We start from the raw sequence: 23,627 nt of genomic DNA, 5'->3' as shown, positions 1-23,627 counted from the left end.
CCCCCATGTTCTCTAACAGAAATAAATATCATCCTAATCACAATGCTGGCAAAATCTTCCTCTCTCCGGAGAAGAAGAAGAGGCTCACCAGATTGTCTCCTGTCTTTGAGAGAACCCCCCCCCAAGTTATCTCATCCCTATCACTCCAGAAGTGTTAGTTCTTCACTGAGGAATGAATGAGAGTAGAGTGGCACGCCATGGAGAACTGCATCCAAACAAGGAGAATTGAGACAGATACCATATTTTTCCGTGTATAAAATGACACTTTCCCCTAAAACCGTTAGAGGAAAAAAATGAGGGTCGTTTTATACATGGAAGGAGGCAGAGGAGAAGGAGCCACTGCCGGGGCTCACCTCCAGCTCACGTTGCCGCCTTGTCCCCTGCCCAAAGGGAGCCCGCGAGTGGCACTGGAGGAGGTGATTCCAGCCATGGCAGCAGTCAATGGGCTGCTGTGAGAGGCGGAGGCCAAGGAGCAGCTGCACTCGGTTGTCTCTCGCGGCTGCCCATTGACTGCTGCTGCTGCTGCTGGCGAAATCGCCACCTCTGGCGCCATTCACGGGCTCCCTTCAGGCAGGGGACAAGGCGGCAACATGAGCTGGAGGAGGTGACTGGGCAGCTGTGGTGGTATCAGCAACAGGCGGAGGCGGAGCCGTGCTGGGCCGCCCCTCACAGCTGCCCATGGTCTGTTCCTTTGCCTCCAGCAAGGGCCAAAATTGGGGGTAATCTTATACATGGGGTGTGTGTGTCGTATACACGAAAAAAAATACGGTACATAGTTATTGTGGGATTTATGCTGCTCTCTCTATCTCTCTTTCTGTGTTCCATTCTCCTCCCTCCTTTCCCTATATAGAAAAGAAATCACCTTTTAAACAGTTGTCCCCCTGTTCCCCATAGTCCTGTCCCAATTTTTGTGTGTGTGTGTGTGTGTGTGTGTGTGTGTGTGTGTGTGTGTGTGTGTGTGTGTGTGTGTGTGTGTGTGTGTGTGTGTGTGTGTGTGTGTGTGTGTGTGTGTGTGTGTGTGTGTGATAAACGTACCAGTAATGAACAGTCTGCACCATTAAAACCTTGGTATGTGTGTCTGGAAGCCCTCACTGGGTTACTGTCCCTTATTTTAAAGATATTCTCTCACTGTTAGTAATGCCTCTTTGCTGTATGAAACACTGCTGTAAGATTGACCTTCAGTGTTTGTATTATTGGGGTTGCTCTCAGCAAACCTGGCTGCTATGGAACACCCAAAACAGCCAACATTTTTGCAGTAGGGGGTCTCCAGCTAACAAACTGATGAGGCCATCAAGTGTGGTTGGTTTGGCAGTCACTTACATCTACTTCCTTGCCCTTCCACTATAGTATCTTGTACCACAGAGCATGTGGCATAATGTTCTCATTTTAGCCTGAGTTCCCTCCAGTACCCACATGAGTATTGTGATGACACATTGCCCATTTCATAACATGGAAATTATGGTGGCTGAGTTGCTATTTGGGATAACATCCAGATACTCTCCATAATGCCTTGTAAAATTAGGATTTGTAAGGAGCAAACTGTGAGCCTCATAGGGTCTTACAGAGATCCCAATACTCCAACATTCCCACCCCAAATGGCGCAGTTGTCAAGCTTGAAGAGGCTTTTGGGGGGTGTTGAGAAGTGTGGATTTTTGTGGTCTAAGAGAAGGTGAAAATGCACTCCAGGCCCTCAGAAGTTGCCTACTCTTGGAGTTATTAGCTTCTAGAACAGAACATGGAATAAAGTACGAACAAGACTTGGAAAAGTTACTTTTCTAAGTTGCAGCTCTACGAATCCCCCCCACCAGCAAAGCTGCTGCTTGTGCTGGTTAAGGGAATGTTCTAGGAGATGAGCCAAAAAATGTAATTTTTCCATCCCAGGCAAACTGAGCTGCTGCAGACAGACAGACACTAAGATCCCAGTCGCGTCTCAGATGTCAAGGTCTTGAATTGTCATTTGGTGAGAATTTGAGAACAGAGGTGAATAGATAAAAGGACTGCGCAGCTACATTGGTTCTCATTGTCAATCCTGAAGTAGAAGAGAGATTTCTACCGTGATGCTTTCTCTCTCTGTGCTTTACCTGTACGGTTTTATATTGAATTGCTGTGATCTTCCATGCAAATTCTTCTCCTTGCTCATTTTTCAGGGGCGGAAGCTCTAGGGCTCCAGTCTTTGATCAGCCCTGTCTCACATTTGCATGAAGCACGAAGACTTTATCAAGCCATTTAGTACAGCAGATTAAAGTGATTCAAGTGTGATCAAAGTGAAACCAAAATCTTGTGAGACAAATGCACAGAGATCTTTTTTTCCGCTGACTGAATTTCTCTTTGCTTTGCTTTCCTTTTTTTCACATTAGCTGTGAAAAATCAATGCTGCACTTTTAATTGGCGTGCTTGGGTTTTCTCAAAATAGAAATGACGCAGCCATTGTAAATTGTGAGGCTGATATTATAGCCCTTATTAGTAAAGCCATGCTCTCTACTGAGGGAGTTCAGAAAGACAAACTCTCCCATAAGCATTGACCTGGGAGGTTAATCTGGCATTTAACACTTACTGAGTTTATTACTCCTCTAGGCGACGTTAAGATTCCAGGACCTCCCACCAACGTACACGCTTCAGAAACCAGCAAAACATATGTTGTACTCAGCTGGGATCCACCTGTTCCCCGTGGCAAAGCGCCATTATCATATTTCATTGAGAAGGTACTGTGCGGCATAGTTCTGTTCTCTGTAAGGCATTTCATGGCCACAGACCATTTCATTTGGAATATTTTCTTTTTTGCAACAAAACTGTGCATTTAGCAAATGCTGATTAGTTGATCAGAGGATCAAAAGGACTGTAGAACTAGAAGGCTTTGTTGCATGCATCCAAACAGTTGTTGAAACACAAGACTTGAAAAATAAAAGACTTGCTTTTTCTGTGCTTGGTCCTGGGCATGTGCACAAACAGCCACTTGAAACTTTCCACTCTGTTCATGGTCTCAGCAACCTTGTGAAGTGACCTTTTTCTAAGATGTTTTTTTTTGGGGGGTGGGGAGAGAGCAATCTCAGAATTTCTTTTTCCAAAAAATATCATCTGAGAAATGTCGGCTCAGCAGTATTTGATGACGCTTGATTACAGTGAGGAAAATGCATAAGGTACCACTGAGAAACTGTGATGCTTCAGCTTTTCTGCAACGCAGGTTTTGCAGAAGTGAAGCTGCCTTGAGCAACAGTTGCCAAGAGGCATCCCACCTCTCAAACAGTCCTTCTAAGGTTCTTCTCCATCTTGGTTGATGTCGTAGATGACATGTTGGGACATTGTCAGTCCTTAGCTGAATAGCAGTGCTTGATGGCCTGTTTTTAGCTAGTGGGTACAGGAAGAAGAGGAGATCCTTACTTCACAAGATGAGATGAAAGAGAAAAAATCAGTACAGTTGACCAGGGTTAACTCATATATGCATTTAACCTAGAAGTAAAACCAGTTGACTTCTAAACAGATTTGTTGTGATTATACTGTAAGGAACCACTTAATTCTCAAAAACTGGGTTATGTAAAGCCTTTACATAATCACTAAGAATATACAAAGTGAGTTTTCAGTGCTCTAGAGCCGTGGTTCTTAACCTTGGGTTATTCAGGTGTTTTTGAACTGCAACGCCCAGAAGGCTTCTGGGAGTTGCAGTCCAAAAACACCTGAGTAACCCAAGGTTAAGAACCACTGCTCTAGAGTTCTGTTTCAGGTATAGCTTGAACAGCATCTGGAGCATAAGATGAGAAGCAAGAAAGCCAGAAATTATCTATGGAAGAAGTTTTAATAAAATGCAAAAGTTAGCTTTGCTTTCAACTCTTTAGTGATCCGGCAAAGTTATTATGTATCTCAGAATTTTGTTTGTACTCATGGATCTCACAAGTACTTAACAGTCATGACTCACAAAGACAATAAAGTAACACCTTTATGTGGACTAAGCAGGATTCAGGAAGTGACTCATTCTCAGATTCCAAACTCTCAGAAAAGAGCATCTTTTTCCAAAAAAATCTTGAAAACAACACCAACAATGCCTCAGCATTTATATGTCTATCATCAGTGTCAGGCTTCACCTTGCATTTAAATTGGCCTTGTCAACTCATGCTTTGTGATTCTCTATCAGACAGATAACCAACCAGATAGTTGGCAGCTTTACTGCCTTAAAACAATAAAGATTTGTGGCAGTGGTTCCTTAATGTGAGAATCTTGAGTGCCTCCATTTACAGCTGCCTCACAAAGTCTTAATACCCTCTTTTTCCTTGTTATAGTCTGTAGTCGGCAGTGGAACCTGGCAGAGGGTCAATGCTCAAGTAGCAGTGAGATCGCCTCGCTATGCGGTGTTTGATCTGGCAGAAGGGAAATCGTACGTGTTCCGAGTTTTGTGTGCAAACAAGTATGGAATTAGTGATCCTTCTGAAATAACGCCTCCTATTCAAGCTCAAGAGCGCATTGGTGAGGAAACTTTTAACCTTCAAATCTTTACAAAATATGATGTCAAAAAACAAACAATGCTGAGAAACTGAATGTGCTGACAATACATTTGTTTAAGCATTTTCTTGGGCCTCTTTTGACATTTGTCATTGCTAATGGGCAGAATATTAGCAAGAATTAGCAAGACTTTTCGGGCCTCTTGGTTGTATAGCTTGAAATGGCTCTTTGGACTTCAACTCTCGGAGTTCTCTAGCTGGTGTGGCCTTTAGCTGTGCTGCCAAAGGTATTCTTGCAGTCATAGGCTCTTGGAAGTGAACTTTCTGAAAAAGTTGAAATGTTTGGTTTGAGTTCTGATTTCTGCTTTGTGGCAATATTGGGGATTTCTTCATAGTGTTCATGAAGAAATCCCCAATGCCGGATAAGGTTGTCAAATGCTAGATTTAATTTAATCAACACTTCTGATTAGCATTTCTAAACATTTGTTTTACTGTCTCTGTCCATAGAACTAATGTAATATCACAGTAATCCCAATGTAATATCATGGGGCACTGTGGATTCTTGTTCAATGTTCTTCAGCATAATTTAGCCAAAGGTAAACACTGTTAAAGTTTCACTGGGAAAAATAAGCCCATCTTTCATAAAATGTTTACTACCATTGGGTTAGGTCAACAGAACAATCTCATCATCTTGGAAGAGTCCGTTTTTAGAGCTCCAAAACGACTCCTTAATTTCTGTGCAAATTCTCCCAACGCTGCTCAGGAATGGTTGAGCAGGGGAAGGCAAATCCCTGGGAGACAAGGACAATAACAGCACTGATGCTCAACTGGTGGATTGGGGCTGCTGCCTGGAAAGAAGAGCCTGTAGCCTTGCTGAGCCTGTAGCCTTGCTTGGCTCCTTGAATGTTGTCACAGTTGTACACAGGGGCCCTCAGAACCAGATCCAAGCTAGACAGTTTACCCTAGAGTGATGTTTGAGGCAGCTAAGGGCAACTCAGTTTACACCAAAGGAGATGTTTGTCTTTGCATAAGGTGGAGTAGATGAAGAGAGAAGGACCTCCTCAGGTTTTCTAGACTATCCATTGCCTGCTTTGACCTATGCTAACCTTCCTTCACCCTGGACTGGTATTTTTAGGACTGCTGATGCCCCTTCCTTTCATCTCACATTTCCTCTCCTGACCCTCCTTGGAAGAGGAGGAAGGAGGCATTTTGACACACACACCCCTTTTGTGAGCAGTAAGGGTGTAGCTCTAGCCACTTTAGTTGGATAGACTAAGATTCCTATTGCCTTTCTTATTTCAACACAGTTCTCTAATAAACAGCACCATTCTTCTTTTCTTGTAACAAGAGTTGTGTGAATGTAATTTCCCTCCACGGGGGATATATGCTCTACTACTATTGTTCAGTGTTTGAATCTGTACATTAACATCTCTGCTGCTTTCTCTGCTAAAAAGTCAGACTTCTGAATTGCTTTATGGTCATATTTGTGTGCTTTGTGTCCAGAGTTGGGAATTCTTGGCCCACTGAGTTGTTCAGGTGCCATGACATTCTATAAACAACTTCCCCATGTTGAAAGTTTGTGGTCAAGTACAGCAATCAAGGACAGTTCCACTGAGTATCAAAGGACTAAGAGAATTAGCTTCCAATCATTTACGAATAGTAGCTGCTGACTTTGGTCAACTAATCAAATCTGTCGAACTCCTTGCCACAGGATGTGGTGATGGCATCATCATCATCATCATTACCATCATCTAATTTATTGTCATTGAACATATATGCACCATATAAACATACAACAAAATTCACAAATAACATTCAGAGATCAGACCGAAATGCACACACTCATAACAATCCTAAAACCCAGAACCCCACCTAAGAGCACACAGTATCCACACAACATATGACACAACAGACCAAGTAATAGTAATACAGTCCAACAACTCACTGCTGGTGATTCTTAAATTCCTTGTTAAGTTCAATTATAGCTCTAGGATAAAAAAACTGTTCAAAAAGTGTGTTGTCCAAGTTTTAATTGCTCTGTATCTTCTGCCCTTTAAAAAGGGATTGGACAGATTTCTGGAGGAAAAAGTCCACCAGAGGTTACAAGCCATGATGGAGATGTATGATCTCCAGGCTTCAAAGGGAGGTACCTCCAAATACCAACTGCAGGGGGCGGTATCAGGAGACAGGTATCTCATTGTCACGTGTGCTCCCAGAGGCATCTGGTGGGGCCACTGTGAGATACAGGGCGCTGGACTAGATGGGCCCTTGGCCTGATCTAGCAGGGCTCTTCTTATGTTCTTGTGAGTGACCATGCACATGCAGAACACTGGGACATAAACATATAATGCTTTCACTTTGCATTTTGACCACAATACAGATTTCAGGGAAAGGAAGCCTTAAAGGGAATGTGAGATATCTGGGCATTTTAGATGAAGGTTACCAGAATCTCACATTTCCAAATGTCAAGGCTCTCACAGCTGGCATTCAATTCAATAGGAGTGAAGCATGCTTAGCTTTGGCTGTATCGCACTGTCATTGGGCCAGTTCAGCTGGCGAGAGAACATATCCAAAGCAGAGCTGGGAAAATTTACTTTCTTGCCCTGCTGAATGCATAATACCCATGCTAGAAGGGGGTTTCTGGGAGTTTCACCACAAAAGTGGTGTTTCCAAATTCCACTCTTAATTGCTTCCTTGCTAGTATAACAAGCCTCAGATGGGGAGAATAAGCTGGCTGCGTAGTGACATGCAACATTCTGCTAATAAAGGCTATTTTTTCCCCTGTGGCACAGTTGTTCCATCTGCCCCGGGACGCATAGTGGCGACAAGAAACACAAGGACCTCTGTTATCGTTCAGTGGGACAAACCAAAGCATGAGGAAGACCTATTTGGCTATTACATTGATTGCTCTGTGGTGGGATCAAATCACTGGGAAGCTTGCAACCACAAGCCTGTCAAGTATAACAGGTAAAAGGAAAGTGAGTTTATTACTGGTTACGTAGAAAAGAGCAGGCCTCCTGCCCTTTGCTGATATGGCTTGAGAAAGCAAGAAGAATTTTCGGAAGGCATTGGCTGGATTCAGAGCATCAAATATTTTTAGACTATGTCCCAGGGCAGGAAGTTCTTCATCAACTTTTTGTACCTTTCTCATAGGGAAACACTGCAGCTCACTGATCACATACTGCAAGCCTATGTTCTGATCAAAGTTTCTGCCTTAGGCCTTCAGGGGTCTTTGCCAGTCAGAATACATAGTACCTGATTATACTGATGGTATTAATGGGGGGGGGTGGAGATCCACTCTGAAGCCCATCCATAGGCATCTCACCCCCTCTGTTACACCCATTTACACATTCTCCATGTTGCTTTCCTGTATGGACTGCTGTTGCCTCTTGCATCGCCCTGAAGCTGGAAAAGAAACCGTTGCCCATCACTGGAGTTGCACACCTCTACTCTTTCACTCTCTCCTCCTTGGCCTCCCCATGCCACCTGCCAAACATTGTAAGTCAAGCTGTGCAACCTCACACAAGTTTCTGAGTATCTCAAAAGGCTTTCTGCATTTCCCTTAAGTGCTGGATCTATCCTGTGAAAGAAAGGGAGCTGCAGTCTACCTTGATACTTGCCCATCATGCCAGCAACTTGGTAGGTTGAACAACAGTGGCAAGCTGACTGTGTCAAGAGCTTCCCTTCCCACGCCTGGTTCTTGTGGAGCTAGTTGCTGCAACCGAGAAGACTGGGTGACTCATTTGTGCCTCCTCCTGGCAGTGAGGAGGGGAGTGGGGGGAGTGGGAGTGATCTTGGACAAGAGAAACTTTACAACTGCATTGCAGGCGAGGACTATCCTCTACACCAGATGGCTCATTATCTTATTCTATGTTCCATATGTCAAATAGCATACAGTGGCACACCATTTAGGAGCATCAAGTAGCTTCAGGATATAGGTGTAAACATTCCACCTGCTATAAGAAACTGAATCATCCCCCAGGCCTGAGCATTTTGTCACACTTTTGTTGTTGTTTATTTTGCAGTTACGAAGTAAAAGATTAATCTATACAAAAAAGCAAGTCCTGAGACAGCATCACCATAAGTTGGACACCGTACGAGTCTTGAATGGGATCCCTCCTGTGCATTCCCTATGCCTTCACTAATATGGCAGGAATTAGCATGGGCTATTTAGTTTCCTTGTATTGTAGCAATCCCTGATCCTTCTTGTATTCCACCCAGTGCTCTGTCCCCCCCCCCCCATCTTATGCTCATGTGGAATATACCTTAGATGCAGGTACAGAGCTGAGGTTCTAATTCTATGATATGGTGCAAGCACCTATGATAGCGTTAAAGTGAAATGACAGCACCTTCCATTCCTATTTTTTTTTTTCAGGTTTACCGTTCACGGTTTGACAACAGGAGAGAAGTATGTCTTCCGTGTGAAAGCTGCAAATGCAGTAGGGTTGAGCGAAAATTCTCAGGAGTCTGAGGCTATAACAGTGCAGGCAGCTCTCAGTAAGTGAGGTTTTGTAATCCTTGCAGTATGTGCGTGTTTAGTAGCTCTTCTGCATGTTGTCTGATCCACGTGGCTAGCTGTTGCTAAACGATGATTGTGCCTTATTGCAATGTGGCCTGCTGAAATAATTTATTAATTATCATTTCTCCTAGTATTTGTATGTTTGTTGTCACAAGCTTTCCAAGTGGGTACAAAAACATTTAAGAACTCTTTAAAAACAATAAATGCTTATACAAAACATTCTAGCAACAAGTTCAAGAAAGAGAGTACTGACAAGGTGGGAGCTTTTGAGGAATGCAAACAAAAAGACCAATATGTTTCCAGTGGGTGTTTAAAGGAGACCCCTGTTTCTGGTTCTCTAACTGCTAGAGAAGAATGTTCCAGAAGGTGGAGACTACCTACTGTATATAGCAATGTGTCTCACATGGAAAACTCTCAGTATCCTGTAGATTTCCCCACCCCCACCCCCACACCATTATCAGTGCTGAAGGCATCTATGTTCTGTTTGCACGGGAACATTTCATCCTCTCAGAAAGTTTCCACATGAGAAACAATGTTTGTTTGGACGTTGCCTTTATATTTCACCTTTCCTTCAATGAGCTCAAGGTGGCAAAAATTCTTGCCCGCTTAATTCTCAAAACAAGCTTGTGAGATAGGTCAAGCTGAGAGAGGTTGACAGGCTCAGAGTCACCCAGTTAATTTCATGGCTCAGTGGGGATTTATATCCAGGTCACCAAAGTCCTGTTCTAACTGCTAGTTTGATCCATTACATCAAGGTGGAGGCAATCACTATGAAAAAGTGTCTTTCCACACAAATCACGGGGTTTCGCTTCTTCAAGGGCTTGAAGAAGAGTGTTTTGTAGAAGAAATTCTCCTTAGTAATCTCATCTTTTGGCTCTTGTGGTCTTAATCACAGAGTGTGAAAGGGTATTGTTGAAGGAAGATTGGAATTCATGGCTTTGCTGGGCTTTTCTGAAACTTGAATCCATTTAGATTTGAAAACTGCAGTCTTCACCAGTTGTTAGGGAATACACCTCATTGAAAACAAAGGAATAAATATGCCATATAGATTTCTCATGGAATCACTAGTAGTCCACTGTGCCACCAAACCATAGAAGAGAAGCTGCTTCATATTTTTTGTTATTTATGTGAGCTGGTTTCAAAACCCAATTGAGGAAAATCTGCATATGTCAGGCAAACACACAAGTGGCTATCCTGTTCCTTAGGTTTCCAGTTGTGCACTTAACTACTGTATATAAGCATCCATGTGATTACTTGCACAAACTAGGGGAGGTCAGGTTGTGACCTGGCGTGGTTGCCCTTCCATGATCACGTAGAGTAATAGAAGCCTGACCACCATATTTGGACATTGTTCTAATAACTCCATATGTTGAACCTCTTCAAGCCTGCCCATCTTATCCTTATGGTCTCACTCTCCTCAACTGTGATGGCCACTCAATGACCATTGGCTGGAAACTTCCAAGATTCAGTGGCGGATCAAATATTCTGGGTTATTACATAGACAAACGAGAGGTACACCACCACAACTGGCATGAAGTCAACTCTTCCCTCGTTAAAGAGAGGATTTATACGGTCAGTATGGTTTCACACTTTTGGTATTCAGATTGAATGTTGCGTCATTTTTACACTTGTATTTTGACAGTGAGTTACCTGTGCAGATCAGGTACCAAAGCACTAGCTGAAAGGAAAGGAAGACAGAGTTTGACGTGTCCCCCCACACATGCCGCTACATACACACAGAGGCAATCCCCATATGTGATCAGTGGAACCCTTTCTTGTCCCTCCTCTGTTCCTACTGGCCTGTGGACAAGTAGAAGCAAAGGACCGCCATCTAGATCCATGCCTTTCTGTGGGAAGCAAGTTCATGTTTCCTGAGGGCAGGCAGGTAATTCATGTTCTGATCTCAGAGGATGGATTGCTTTCAGAGCACTTGAAGTGAATAGACAGAATAAGCAGATACGGCAAAGATCTGTGGTATTTTCAAAGCTTGGACTATTACTTTTAAAAAGTAACTGGTTATAATTATATTGCCCAACACTCCCAAAGCAGTTCGTTAGCATTATAATTACTATTTAAGAAGCCATCTGTTTTTTTTTTCCATTTCCCATAAGGAACTTGCAATAGTTATGTTTTAATTACTTTGAAAACCTTGAGTGCTCTAGGAACACTTTGGTCTGGGGCACAAAACACATTCTGCTTCTATCCACCTTGTTATTGCTTCAGCCCCCATGACAGAGCATAAGGCACAGCCCGAGCTGCCACTTCCATCATATGATATGCTTTCTCCAACATTTAGTGAGGCCATATTCTTGTAACTATAAAAGGAACTATAAGTTAACTTTGAAAAAAAATGAAATCACCCCTTGTTCAGTTACAATTGCAGCGTAAAGTACTTTAGATATTGTAGAAAGGAATGAATGACAAGTAACTAGTTCTTTGTAATTAGTTATTTCTGATCTGTGGAATTCTGGAGATGAGTCAGTTTCTCATAAGATTAACATTTTCTAGACAAGAATTTATTTCATTTGTAGATGATTGCCTATGAGAGGTAATGACGCCAAAAGCTGATTATTAAGGTACCACAGGTCACGTTTTCATTTTAAAGCTGCTGTCATTGAATTTATGCACATTTCCATTGCAAGACTTCTGGAATTAGACTTCTTGCTTTCTGTCTACATGCATAAGCAAGTTGAAGTACTGTACCAGAGGTTAACTCTGAATAATGTTTCATTCCTGTTGAGAGAATGACATGAATATTATGTTATGTTGAACTTGTTTCTATTATCAACTGTTCTACAAAGGTAGAGGATTTGACAGAAAATGCATACTACGAATTCAAAATTGCTGCTGCTAATATAGCTGGCATAGGTCAGTCATCTGACCCCAGTGACCCTTTCAAATGTGAGGCATGGACAATGCCAGAACCTGGTGAGTAATTGGTTTGGTTCTTTATACCTTGTTTACATTGAATTATAGTTTTAAATCTAATATCTGGTGACAGCAGTTGTTATTTTATATACTTGATTATCAACCAGAGTTTTTTCAATCCTCCTGGAAGAGTTCCTACAGTCTGCTGGTGTGGAATAGAATTGGTCAACACTCCCCATTGTCCTCCATCAGCAGTAGACTGCATAACAAATACCAGAGTAGTCTTTCATGGGTGTACAGTGGTGGCTCGCTTAATGATTACCTTGTTAAATGATGAATCTGCTTGACGATGAGGTTTTTGCGATCGCAAAATGATGTTTTAATGGGCAAAATTCGCTTCCTGAAGATCAGTTCCCTGCTTCAGGAACCGATTCTTCGCATTACGACGATCAAAACAGCTGATTATCGGTTTTCAAAATGGCCGCCCACTGTGTAAAATGGCTCCCCGCTGTGCTTTAGGATGGATTTTTCACTGCACAGGCATTGGAAAATGGCCGCCCTATGGAGGATCTTCACTGGACACTGAGGTATTTAGCCCATTGGAACGCATTGAGCGGTTTTCAATGCATTTCAATGGGCTTTTTTATTTTACTTGATGAGGATTTTGCTCTACAGCGATTTTGCTGGAACGGATTATCCTCGTCAAGCGAGGCACCACTGTATCTGGAATAGGGAGAATTTGGTTGATATACAGTGTTGACTTGTCTAGTACTGTTTGAAGAAAGCAGGTTGAATTATGTCAGAAGACCAGCACAATCTTCCTCTGGTTCTTCCTAGATGGGAGTGTTTTAGTACAAAGGTATAAATACTAATGTGGTGAATTCTATTGTATGAAAATCACCAATGTCATAAAGTGCAAAGCCAGTCTTTTAGCACAGAAGGGATTAAATAAGACATCTATTTCTAATTAGGTGAATTCTCCTCTATGGCAACCTTCTGCTTCTTGGTCTTCTTCTCTTCCTCTGACTTTTTTCCCCTGAGACATCTGGGTGGGTGGGCTGTGTTAGCATGTAAAGTTCTATATAACAGAAAACAGATTGATATTAAGCCCCTGAAAGACAAATCAGAAGACGCTGTTTTGGGAAACTTTGACAAAGACTTCTAGTTTCCATTTCATGCATGCTATTCATGTGGAAACAGTAAAATCAATATAACTGTTAATGAAATCATTTGTATTCAGTGGCAACGTTAATTCCAGACTCAGTGGAGCAGCTTGGTGGAGCAGAATGAAAATGAACTAAAATGGGTTTCAAAGAAAGGATCTGTGCGTCACACACACATGCACACAAACACACACAAGAGGCTTTAAACTCATTGATTTCCACACTAAAATGCCTCTTACATAGTGCTGAGACTACTGGGTAACATCTGATGCTCTTGAGAATTCATATATGGCTGTTGCACAAGGAAAACAGGAGATCAAAGGTGAATGGGGAGCATAACCCAATGTGCATATGACTCGTGTGGTAAAGCGGTTGTCTTCACTGCACAACCATACAGTGAGGAAACCTGTAATACTCCCCTCCTTTTCTAGATTTTGCACTGGATGCAAATGTGTGGCAGAACTCTCTTCAGCACTTTGCCACATGGAGTGAGAATTCTGTTTTGCTCATTTTATGAGGAAAAATGTTTCCAGACTAAAACATGTCTCCATGCATTGAACAGAAAGAACTTGAGATTTTAAAAACGTGGATGTAGGAAAAAGCAAAACTGACAAATCTATGAATCAAGGCTGAGAGCTTTGAGTTCTTAACTCTTTAGGGTCTAGCTTTGGATCCTTGTCCATTTGTCCATGTTCATAACACTGAATTAAGGTTGCTACCAATTTTTTCCTGACAGGTGCTGTATCTTTTAACAGCCGTATGGCAGGCAAGTGTAATGCAATCATCTTCATGACGAATACGGCTGTCCTAATTTAATTTGGCCAGTGCAGAGGGGCCAGATCTAGTTCCTTTGGTTTTCAGAAGAACTTTCCAAAATGTATGAAGTTGTTGGTGGAAAGAACATGAATTTTTTTAAAAAATGTAAAAGAAAGCACAAATAAATAAGGAAATAAGTCATCATTACTATTTTGCAGAAACTTAACAGCACCCTAAATGGATGCAGGAACATGATAGGAAGTTACTGTTTAATTGTTCAGTCACCAGTATTATTCCCTTCTTATAAAACAAAACCATGTCAGGAAGAATTGCAGGCATTAGTATTTTAGTGATGAAAATAATGACAGGAGAAAATCTAGTTCTATAGAAGAGTGTATGAAGAACAAATATAAAGTGGTGCAATTCCTGAATAACTGTTATTGCGAGAGAGAATATTTTGACTTTATTGCTAATATTCACTGCCCATCTACCCACAAGGCCCTCCATATGATCTTACATTTTGTGAGATCAGAGATACATCCCTCGTTATTCTGTGGAAGGCCCCTGTGTACACGGGCAGCAGCCCAGTTACTGGATATTTTGTGGACTACAAGGAAGAAGGAGGGGACGAATGGATTACATTCAACGAGAAACCAACATCTCACCGTTACTTAAAGGTAGAAGCTTGCCTCGCCCTGGTGCCTTTATTTTTGCATTTGTACTGTACTGTGAAATTTGGCCAGTGCTAACTAACTTTTCTCTGACAGAACCGATTCCCTTAACATAGGGATGGGCTAAGTATGGCTGTTGCTGTTTTACAGCCCGCCGTTTCTTCAGAATTTCCCCCAGGGGGAAAAAAAAGTGAACCGGCAGTCCAGCTGCAGTGATTCACCTTCAAATGGGTCATGAGCCTCCGTGCAATGCTTCATGCAACAAAACTACCAATTTGTCACAACTGCAAGTGGACTTGTGGCTGTATCTATAACCCCTTCATTGTTTTGGCAATCTGTGTTGCCCTCGAAGGATCCCAGGGTAGAAAACTGACTCCTGGTTTCACTGAATTTGCTAATCCTTTCCTTAGTGGACCCAAGAAGAGATTCCTCTTCATGCCTTCAAAATCAGCTCTGGCAGGGTTGGAAACTGTTCACAGGATATTTGCAAGCCGTGTAGAGGAAGCTGTGGGAGGGGAATGAAAGCAAGAGGAATGTGTCCCATAGCAGATGTCCACTAGTGTCATGTTGGGTTTAACCTGGTATTTGTAAAGTTTCCTATGTGTCTCCTTTAAGATCACAGAACTACATGAGGGCCAATGTTATGTGTTTCGTGTTCGCCCAGTGAACAATGCCGGGATAGGCAAGCCATCAGATGTTTCTGAAGCTGTGCTGGTTCAAGTTAAACCAGGTATGAATACAGTAGAACCCCAACTTAGGACAGCTTGCTTTACATTCCCCTTTTTGCAATGAATCGTTCTAATTTGCCCTTTGTTCTTACACTGTTCTCTAATGCCTGATTTTACAATTTCAATGATTGGTTGCGTGCACTGATGTCATTAAGTACCATAGCAGAGGAGAAAGTGGAGGTATGAGTGAAGGGACAGAAAAAAAGAGTGAGAGAGAAGGGCCAAGCAAGGCAAAACAGGATAGAAGGGAGAAGACAGCTGAGAGAGACAGAAGATGCCCACCTCCAATGATACCAGTGAGAAGGTGGTGCTTGATGTACAACAGCTGGCTTTATGACCATCACTGAAGAATGGATTTGGTTGTAGTCTTGAGGATCTGCTGTGTTTAATGTTGATCCCTTCTAAAATAAAATAAAAAGCAATAAAGCAGATGTATAAGAATGATTCCCATATTTATTTGTTTTTGTTTTGGATTCGTATTCTGCATTTTGTCCAAAAGATTCAAGGTCCCCTGCTCTCATTAAAAAAAAACCCATGAAGTATATTATGTTGAAAGTCACCCAGTGAGCACCTGGAAAGAGGAAAGATTTGACCTACAGAGGTTCTGAAGACTTATGAAACAACTAGTCGTCTATCTGAGACACTTGTGTGTCCCTGAAAACAGAGGGTACAGGGGGCAGAAGATTCCTAACATTACAGTTGTACCAATATTACCTTGTTACAATCGTTTGCTTCTAATTTAACTGCCATAGCTCCATCTTGTAGACTCCTGGCACCAGTAGTTTGGTAAGGGACTTCAGATTCTCTGCCGTAGTTCAAAGGAGGACGCCAGAGCTCTCTGAACAAGATGTCTGGATACGCCACCAAACTACAAATCCCATGGCAGTTCATGTGGAATCAAGGTGCTACCACATGTAGTTCAGAGCTATCCTACAAAAGAGTTACCCAACGATTTGTATGCCGCCTGGATGAGGTATAGATATGTGGCATATAATGTTCATTAGTGCTGCCATGACTTTTGTAGTGCAATCACTTGTTTTGCTGTGGACAATTGGCTAGAAAGAAGAGAAGATGACGATTTCAAACTTCTGCCATCCTTTCCTTGGCTAGGAGCAATGTTAGTCATTTTTTTCTGGCCGATGAAGAAACGGCAGCTAGGACTGTAGCTGAGCCGAATATATGCCTACGCACTTTCCAGTTAAAGGACATCTGAAGCAGTCCCGTCATGTTCTCTTTCATAGCTCAGAGGTCAGCCAACACCAGATAGAATTGCAATGGACCCTCCCCTTTTGCTCTGCCTAATGCATTTTGTGCCCATAGCTTTTCTTCCCTTCCCCCTTCTTGTTTTGCATTTTTATTCATGCTTCCCCAAAAGGCCTGAGGGCACATTTCCTTTTGTTCAGCATAGTTTTGGCAGATTTCATCCGTACAGGTGGAATACATAAAAATGTGCCTGTGCTTAAAATCAAACAAAATGGAGTGGAAGTGGCAAATAAAAAAAGGATGATGGCTTGTCTTTCTGTGGATCAAGACAAAGTTGAAGGTAGACTTGACCCACACAAATACACGTACACAGGTCTGCGTGGCTTAAAGCCTTTTGCTAGTCCAACTAGAGTCAATAGTTGAATGGGGAGTCAAAGCTTAGGTAAATCGCACTGATTCAATGGATCTACTCCATGAGAATTTTATTTTTCAGGCTTAGGGAGAGCTAACAAGTTTAAGTTCACTTAAATATGTATGTAGGCTTTGCTACTATATTTTATTTATTCATTCATTATATTTGTATTCTGCCATTCAGGTAAAAATTGCACTCAAGGCAGCTTATAATAGTAGCATCTGTGTAAGAACAGAAGTACATTAACCAGATTTAGAACACAATTATAACATACTGTATTAATAAATAGAGAGAATGACGCTGAATGAGCTAAAACTCCTGCAGCTGAAATACTAAAAGTTCAAGTAAACAGAAATGTCTTTTTTTGCCAGGAGAAGAACAACCCAGAGGGATAAAACCCAACCTTTCTTGGCAGGGCGTTAGACAACTTGAGAGTAGCTACTGAGACAACTCTCTCTTCCTTACTCTATGATCTAAGACCTGGTGCTAAAGGGTCCACTAAAACCATTCTTTCTTTTGGGCTGAGCTGATGGAGCCCAACACAAGTCCCTGCTGGAATAGGCTGCCGTGAGGATGAAGAATCCCAAACTTACATGCACAATTAAATTACTCTTTTATTCCTCTGCATCCTTTCCTATATGTGTGGCATTCAGATACTAGAAGGCATCATAATATCTGCAATAGTGCCACCCGCCCCCTTTATTTTCTTGCAGGATCTAAAAATAAAATGGTCCTCCCTCTCCATTTGTAAGCGGTGTGTCTTCCTTCTGGCTTCAGCTGTAAACAGAGTTAATTAAAGGAACAATCCAGTCTTTAAGCAAATTCTTTTAATTGAATCATACATGGGGAGTACTGACACTTTTCCTTTATAACTATAATTCTAATTACAAACATGTCTTGCAGGCACCAAAGAAATCACTTCGGGTGTGGATGAAGAAGGCAATATTTACCTTGCCTTCGACTGCAAAGAAATTTCAGATGCTTCTCAGTTTTCTTGGAGTAAATTCTACGAAGAAATAGATGATCATGAAAGGTTTCAGGTTGAAACAGTTGGAGAGCAGTAAGTGCTGAAGTCCCCCTATAGATGTCTTTCAGTGTTGGGGTACTCTCAACAGATCTTTAATTATACATTTTTTAAAAACTTCTTTTTAGTTCTAAGCTGTATTTCAAAAAACCGGACAAAGAAGATCTGGGTACTTACTCTGTGGCTGTTAGTGATACGGAGGGAGTCTCGTCCAGTTTTATTATGGATGAGGAAGGTAAGACAAAATCTTATTGTCTTGTAAAGCAATTTCTTTTAAAGTTAAAAAAAGAGGTAACTCACTGAATACCCAGACCAGATGAATGTATTCCATATTTCTTTTTTTTTTCTGTGCCAAATTGGACTCGAAGCTCTGTAGAAAGTACTTTGAGAAAGAAAGAGTTGCCATTTTTGTAACTTGTAGGATTTGGAATTTTTTCCTCTCCATCCCCCACTTTTTTCTTCTTCTGTTGTCAAGTAATAAACATATTTGGCAGATATTAGCCCCATATTGTATTGATATGGGGTAAATATAATTTTAATCCATCTAGAGTGATCCCACTGAAATCAATAGACCACACATTAGTGTTAACTGACAGGTGAAATTTCTATGAAACTATGCTAGTTAGGGCTAAAATACACCCTAGTTTTGTAGCTGTTCATCCCTGGCGAGGATCCAGTTGGGTACCAATGGTGAAAGAAGATCTAAGAGGTACCAATTCCTCTCCCCAGATACATCCCACACATCTTTAGTATATACTCCCACGGGTTGGTAAGCCCTCCAGAGCAGAGGAAGAAGTGCGGAGGGTGAGGAGAAGGACAATATTTGTTGAGGGCACACAAAGTCTGCATGAAAGGATAATTGCTTTTGCATGCAACTGATGAAGCAGCTTCTTTTGTCAGCAGTATATCACTCTGAATTGTGCTCACTGTTGTTACTGCCATAATTATGTCTACAAGACTGTAAGATGGGGCAGCTTGAGTACTGAACAGGAGGACATATCACCCCAACATTTTGTAGCAAAGTTGCCCCTTATTCCATTCAACAGGTCCCTAAAGGCAGTGGTTCCCAGCCTTGGGTCCCCAGATTTCTTGGACTGCAACTTCCAGAAAGCCTGGCCACCATAACTAGTGGTGAAGGGTCCTGGGAGGTCTAGTCCAAGAACATCTGGAGACCCAATGTTGGGAATGTCTTCTCTAAAGTATCTAAAGTCTTTACAGATCTTATTTGATTTTCCTCCCACACTGTTGGAGCTGGTCATTTCCACAGACTAGTAAATGTTTAAAATGAATAGATCATACATGCACAAAATACATTTAGAAGTGAAATAGAAATAGCTGTTGGCTTCTTGAACATCTCGCTTGCTAATTTTCTTTTCTCTTTGTTACTTGCAAATATGCACACCATGCAATTAGCTCCATTTTACGAGCCCTTATTAGCAATTCTAATACGTTAAGCAGGGCTAATCTCTGTATTCAGCTATGTAGAACCTAGCCTTCTGCACAACTTCTATGAGGATTTGCTGACATTTACAGTAGATCTTGGTAAACATTTCCTGTTCACTAGCTTTCATTCTCTTTTCCAAATGCTGGAAAGAGACCCTTTAAAATGATACACCACGGGAGAGGATCAACAGATAAGATGTTGTTACTAGAAGCGTACCATTCATTGTTTTTGGACACCAAATCCCAGAATTCTCAAGAGTTTCCCAGGGCAGAATTCTGGGATTTCCACCCTACAAACACATACCTGTGGGCACCTTCATATCCATCCCCTGGATGAGGCTAAGGCCTTCTTCTTGGGGTATTGTTGCTGCTGTTCTTTATGCTCTATAGAGCAGTGGTCCCCAACCTTGGGCCTCCAGATGTTCTTGAACTTCAACTCCCAGAATTCCTGGCCAGCAGAGGTGGTGGTGAAGGCTTCTGGGAGTGGTAGTCCAAGAACATCTGGAGGCCCAAGGTTGGGGAGCACTGCTATAGAGGATACCTCTTGAAGGCACACAGACCCTGAAACACTGGGACAGCTTCCCTTCAAGAAGCATTGCAGCTGGAAATGGAAGCCTGGAAGAAGGTCTTGAAGGAGGGTCTTGCTGGCTTGACCAGGTGACTGAAATGAAGGTATCCATAGGTACATGTTTGTGGACTGGAACTGCTAAAATTCTGGCTGGGGAAATTCCTGGAGAATCTTGGGTTTCAGAGTCCAAAAAGGAACAAATGAAATACCCCTAGATGATGCTGTGCCTTACAAAATGAGGACATCACATTTTAGTGTACCTCATCATGAACTCATGGAGCATTTCAAAACTTTCAGGGTACATTTGAAGAGAATGATAAACTGTGGTTTGTCATGATGGGGATGAGTTTAGTTTCTCCAGAGCTACTACAGTTCTCTCTGCTGCTGGCACATGCGGAAAGAGGAGGTTGGAAGTTTTTCCTTTGGCTTAAAAATGATGCAGTTGAGCATTATGTCTGGACCCTAAGCCATAGTTAATCTTCTTTATGAAGGGTGGCTTTTGATAAAACTAGCACAATTCTTTGGAAGCACTTATGTGCAGCTGCAACCCAGTATGGCTGGTTAAAATCCAGTGTCATGCAGTCGGGGCAGAATTCCATCATCTTTAGGATCAAAAACAGGTTTAATTTTTACTACTCACAAATAATTCACACAGGTAGAAGAGCTTGTGGGTCTAACTTCTGGCTGGGCCTCTTTGCTGAAGGGACAACATCCAGGAGATCGCATGCGTAGCTCCTTGCTGGATACAAAAGTGGAAAAGCCAGAGAAAGGAAAATGTTAAAGGAGTGTGGAGGAGCCTTATAAGGCCACTGAGTGCCTGAACTAGGACAGACACCCTCCCCTCATTAGCTATCTAGTTTAACCTCTCATTCCCTGGCACTATGCGATGCAAAGTTACAGTACACCCAACAAACCTTGTAGCTGGTTTAAGCAGGGCAGTTTTGTAAACAAAGTCTGATGGTGCTTTGTTTCAATCCAATCCCAATTGACATTTATCTCAATCTGTCAAGTTCAGAGGATACGAAAAGTTCCAATTAATGGAGAGCAAGTGAACACTTCTAAAATGTTCCCTGTGCCTTGACCAGAAGAGAAAGAAGCAGGAAAGGTGCAAGTCTTTCATATATTGGGACATTTTAATAGAAACCAGGACCCCTCCAGTCAGCACTTCCCTGCAGCCCTGCTTGTGGCTTGGCAAGACCAGGGGAAAATGTGCCCTGCCTTGCTTCCACATCAGAAAAGCTTGGTGCCTTTGTTGATCATTTTGGGGATCACGAGCTGGCCAACTGCTTGAGAGCTAGCTGGGGAAATTCAGCCAACCAGGTGAGGGGAATAGCTCAACCAATCAGGAGTAGGCTGTGAAGCTGGGGTGCTTACTTGGTGGACTGGAAGAACACAGTCTTCAATCTGGTGTTTTAGGAGCTCCCTGACTCCTCTCTTGCCAGTCTTCCTTGAGATGTGTGCATAGGAGTGGGTCCCCAGTGAGGGAGGCAGGCATTCGACTTTATCCCAGGCTTGGGATCCCCCTCCCATGGGGATCAGGAAATGAGGAGGACTGACAGAGGTGTGCCTGGCTCAAGAGGGCTGCTACAGCAACTCCCACCCTCAATTTATATTGAAGGGGTTCTTCATGGTCCTGTGCTCAAGGGTATAACAATCTCTGGTCCCAATCCCTGCTTACCCACCAAGGGGGGGGGGGTAAAGGTGTCCATTGGATGGCAGGCAAGTCACTCAACACAGGGAACCTCTTCTCATGCTGTCCCTCTGCTGCTACTCACTGAAGCTGTAGTCTTTCATTTACCCACCATTTTTCCTTCAAGAAAGTCCTTAAATATAAACAACAGTGTGTTTATTGGTAGGCAGGAGGTGGAGGTCAGGTCTTCTTACCCAGGTCCACAATCTCTCGCTCCCTGTCTTCTTCCATTTTCAAAACCTGAATTTTCTCAAGTGTTTCCTCATGGAACGGAAGATTACTAGTGCTTCATGGACTCAGACACTGTTCTTAAACTATATTCTGTCAGAATAAATTAAAACATGAAAACTGTTCTTCGTTTCAGAGCTTGAACGTCTGATGACACTAAGTCATGAAATCAGGAATCCAAGTAAGTGGGACATCTGCATCTAATATCCAGCCCTGGAAGGAATATATTTATACATCACTGATTGGAGTAAAATAATGAAAACTTTTTTTAAAAAAAGAGCAGTTTGCTTATCCTTCTATTAATTAAATGCAAATATTAGTTTCTGATTAAGAAGGATCCTCTTCACCACTGCAAATTTATTTGAATGAATGGATTCCGCTTGGGTATGTCTAATATTTACCAGATTATATATTTAAAAGCCCTAAATGGTGCAATAAATACGCACTTGAGCTTGTGCTCTAACTCATGCAAAACCAGTTTTAATATGCATCTGTGCAAATACAGTTGAGGGTTTCCATTTAGCTTTCATAACATTTCACTTGTTTGTTGCTTAAGATGCTCAGAAGCTTTAAACCACGGGACTTATCTTTTGCTGAATTATTCCAAAAGGCCTTCACATGTTTGCTCTATGCTGTTCTCTTTTCCTCCAGCAATCCCTCTGAAGTCTGAGTTAGCCTATGAGGTTTTGGACAGAGGGCAAGTTCGTTTCTGGCTTCAGGCAGAGAGCCTTTCACCTGATGCCAGCTATAGATTTGTGATCAATGACACTGAAGTTGCCGACAGTGATGTAAGTGAAAACATCGGAAAATATAGTGCCAGGTTTTGTCAGTCATCCTTTGAAGGAGAAGTGTTCCAACCCAGTGCGGAAGGAATACTTTTTGTAAAAAAGCCATCACTCTGTTTAAATTAATATAGAAGTGCAGATAGGGAGCGGAACCTTACAAAATTGTTCACATGACCAGCGCCCAGTCCTTAACATTTGCAAGAGTTCAGTGAACATGAATAAAGGCAGTGTTTAATAGATTATTAGAAAATATTAATGGGTGCTCAATTAGAGATTTATGAGCTCTGTCAGACCTGTGATAGGATTTCGTCTAGCCTCTGCCACCTGTCACCAGCATCAAGGTCAGGTTTAGGTTCAAAACAGGTCCTTGATGAAGTGTCCTGTGGTGGGCTCTTCTGTTCAAGTGATGCCCCCTGGTGGCTCATTTTGTGATGTCAGGCAGTAAAGTGCTTTCATTGACTTCTCGCCTATGCCCCAAATGACACTAGCTCAGGGAAGTCATGGAACATCAACATGATGGCTCACATGGCAGAGTGCTGTGAAGAAGGAGCCATAAGAGTGGATCCAGGGAGGTGTCAGCTTAGTGATAACCCTTCCTGAAGACTGAGGATCCAGCCACTGGCTGAGAGTGGCCTGTGCTACGCTAAACTTCCTCAGTAGAACCGGATCATGGGAGAGATGGGCATGATAGTGGAAGAGCATCCATTCTTTTTCTGCCTTCAAGCTATCGAATTTCTGCTCTTTACTGTCAGCCTCTGACTTATGATCTGTGGTGCATAGCTTGAAGACCTGATGGATTAATGGAAGAAGGAAGGAGATAGACAAATTAGCCTCCCAAAGCAACAGAGCCCAGGTGTTACCCACTTCGTTTAATATGCTTCTAAAATTAATTGTGTATATATTATCCAGCCGTAGTGTTAAAATGCTAGCCACTAATTTGCTGGAGAGCGAGCAAGCTCATTTTCGGCTTTGATGTATCCGCCATCCCACTGCACTAAGGATGCAATGCATATTCATGTATTTTCCCATCCTCAGTGAAAAAAGCGTATTGAGACACATTGAGACACTCTGTCAAAAACATTGGCAACCACCATAATAATTCTTTCTTGTTTGTACTCAAGAACAAAAAGACCAGCAAC

The 23,627-nt window shown here is 42.2% G+C and overlaps 1 protein-coding gene across 1 annotated transcript in view; it reads left to right on the top strand.

Moving 5' to 3' along the window:
* MYOM2 (myomesin 2) overlaps positions 1-23,627 on the top strand; it is a 96,043-nt gene that overhangs the window by 43,047 nt on the left and 29,369 nt on the right. The window contains exons 13-24 of the mRNA XM_020782643.3: positions 2,575-2,702; positions 4,272-4,455; positions 7,223-7,397; positions 8,806-8,927; positions 10,334-10,521; positions 11,751-11,877; positions 14,235-14,413; positions 15,023-15,137; positions 17,654-17,810; positions 17,903-18,009; positions 21,840-21,884; positions 22,355-22,491. Coding sequence (XP_020638302.3) covers positions 2,575-2,702; positions 4,272-4,455; positions 7,223-7,397; positions 8,806-8,927; positions 10,334-10,521; positions 11,751-11,877; positions 14,235-14,413; positions 15,023-15,137; positions 17,654-17,810; positions 17,903-18,009; positions 21,840-21,884; positions 22,355-22,491 — 1,664 coding nt within the window. The remainder of the gene's footprint in view (positions 1-2,574; positions 2,703-4,271; positions 4,456-7,222; positions 7,398-8,805; positions 8,928-10,333; positions 10,522-11,750; positions 11,878-14,234; positions 14,414-15,022; positions 15,138-17,653; positions 17,811-17,902; positions 18,010-21,839; positions 21,885-22,354; positions 22,492-23,627) is intronic.

Source organism: Pogona vitticeps, chromosome 1 (assembly GCF_051106095.1).
Source record: "Pogona vitticeps strain Pit_001003342236 chromosome 1, PviZW2.1, whole genome shotgun sequence".
Taxonomy (NCBI): domain Eukaryota; kingdom Metazoa; phylum Chordata; class Lepidosauria; order Squamata; family Agamidae; genus Pogona; species Pogona vitticeps.
The sequence above is the reverse complement of the archived record's forward strand: the minus strand, read 5'-3'. Positions and strand labels throughout refer to the sequence as shown.